We start from the raw sequence: 2,208 nt of genomic DNA, 5'->3' as shown, positions 1-2,208 counted from the left end.
CCCCCCGGCCTCTCTGGCCAGCCTGCTCCAAGCTTGGCCACCTTCACACCAAAGAAGTTTCTCCTCCTGCTCAGGTGGAACCTCCTGGGTTCCAGTTGGTGCCCATTGCCCCTTGTTCTGCCACTGGGCACCACTGACAAGAGTCTGGCCCCAGCCTCTTGCCCCCTGGGGCTCTTGAGCTCTTCAAGCATTGCAGGAAGATGTGCTCCTGAAAACATCCCCGAGATGAGCAGGTCTGTGCTGGCCCACAAGGCCGCCAACAAGGCAGGGGATGGGACAGAGATATATAGGCTGTGGCCTCTTCAGCTGCCGGCTCAGGGAGGAACTTCCCTCCACAACCAGCTCTGGCCTCCAGTGGTGGCTGGGGTGGAACCCCCCGGGTGTCCACAGGCCCCTGCGGATGGCCAGCTGCCCGAGGCAGGGGCAGCAGGGAGCCACCAGCAACCCCTGGGCCACAGTACTTGGGGATGTGAGGGCAGAAGCATCACAGTGGCCAGAGCAGCTCAGGGGCCACCACAGCCTCCGGCCAGACACTGCTGGGCCTGGAGCATCTTGGCCTTCCCATCAGGATGCTCCTGAAGCAAGTGGCCACCTCAGAGGAAGCTGTGGCCCACCGGCTGCTGGATAGGGTGTGCCATCCCTTGGGTGCCCCCAAAGCAGATGGGTCTCCTCCCCCACCAACCTCCATCCCTCCACCAGCCCCCCAGTGCAAGCACCCTCCCCGGTTCGGGTGAGGACCACCCCCACACCTGCTCCCACCTGGGGCACGGGAGCTTGGCTGTCCCCGGGCAGAGCCGGGCCCCCCCTCGCAGCCTCCTCGCTGCCCGGCCGCCGGCGGCACATCATCCGCTGGCTGTTCAGCTCCAAGATGCGGGTGGTGATGCCTTTGACGTGGAGAAGGTCATCCACCGAGTTGAAGCCCTTCAGCTCCTGACAGAAGAGAAGGAAGATGGAAATGACCTCAAGTTTCCCCAGGGGAGGTTGAGGTTGACCCTGAGGAACAATTTCTTGCCCTGGAGGGTTGTGCAGGGCTGTGCCAGGCTGCCCAGGGCAGTGGTGGAGTCCCCATCCCTGGAGGGGTTTCCAAGCCATGGAGATGTGGTGCTGAGGGACATGGGTCAGTGGGGAACTGGCAGTGCTGGGGAACAGTTTGATTCCATCATCTTAAAGGTCTCTTCCAACCAAAACAGTTCTGTGATTCCAGGACTCTAGGATTGGATATGGAGCTGAGAAACCCAGTGAGCACCTCAAGCAGGATCCAGCTCCCCCCTGCCCACCCAGACAGGCTTTTTCCTGCCTGGTCCACTGCTACCAGCACCTCACACAGAACGTTCGCCTGCTCCCAGCACTGATGGCACCTCCCATAAAGAATGTCTTTGGTGTGAGGGTGGCCGAGCCTGGAGCAGGCTGCCCAGAGAGGCTGTGGAGTCTCCTGCTCTGGAGAGATTCCAAACTCTCCTGGATGCCATCCTGGGCACGCTGCGGTGTGTGACCTGCTGGAGCAGGGGGCTGGAGATGAGCTCCAGAGGTCCCTTCCCATCCCCATCACGTTGGGGCTCAGTGAACGGACACCAGTGCTGGTGCCAACATGGGAAGCAGTGGCCTAAATGGAGGCTGCAGACCCGGGAAGGGCACTTGTGGCTCCAAGCTGAGCAGTGCCAGGACTGGACAATAGGACCTCTGTCATCTGCAGCTCCAGGGATGGGCCACAGCCCCCACCAGGCACACGGAGACACACACACGTGTCCCCTGCACTCTCTGTCCTGAGCAGCACCACCCCTGGTTTTCCCTGCACCCCAGACAGATACCAGGAGCTTCTGCCACCAGCCCAAAAGGCCCGATCCAGGCAGGCACAGTGTGGCTGCCACCAAGGGATGCAGCCCACATTGGGTTGAAGACACATGAAAGCTCCTCCAGCTCCAAGCCCCCACCGTCGATAGGGACACTCCCAGTAGAGCAAGCTGCTCAGACCCCTCTCCAAGATGGCCTTGAACACCCCCCGGGACAGGGCACCCACAGCTTCCACCAGGCAACCTGGGCCAGTGTCCACCAGCCCCAGAGCAAAGAACTTCTGTATGTCTAACCTAAGCCTCCTCTCTCGGCTGAAAGGCACCCAGGCTGCTGCCCCGGGTTCTGTCCTGGGGATGGGCGCCCACTTCCTCCCTGGCATCCCCTTCCCGGTGACACGGACGCTGGGGTCAGATGAGG

General features: G+C 61.8%; 1 protein-coding gene across 1 annotated transcript in view; it reads right to left on the bottom strand.

The window, feature by feature from the left end:
• LOC103776426 (F-box/WD repeat-containing protein 7-like) overlaps window positions 1-930 on the bottom strand; it is a gene marked incomplete at both ends in the record, with an annotated part of 6,273 nt that extends 5,343 nt beyond the window's left edge. Inside the window, one exon of the mRNA XM_008943936.1 lies at window positions 760-930. Within this exon, the coding sequence (XP_008942184.1) occupies window positions 760-930 (171 nt within the window). The remainder of the gene's footprint in view (window positions 1-759) is intronic.
• Window positions 931-2,208: the final 1,278 nt, after the last annotated feature.

This window comes from Merops nubicus, unplaced genomic scaffold (assembly GCF_000691845.1).
Source record: "Merops nubicus isolate BGI_N331 unplaced genomic scaffold, ASM69184v1 scaffold18627, whole genome shotgun sequence".
In the NCBI taxonomy this organism is placed as follows: domain Eukaryota; kingdom Metazoa; phylum Chordata; class Aves; order Coraciiformes; family Meropidae; genus Merops; species Merops nubicus.
Note: the sequence above shows the minus strand (reverse complement) of the source record. Positions and strands in the feature narration are given on the sequence as shown.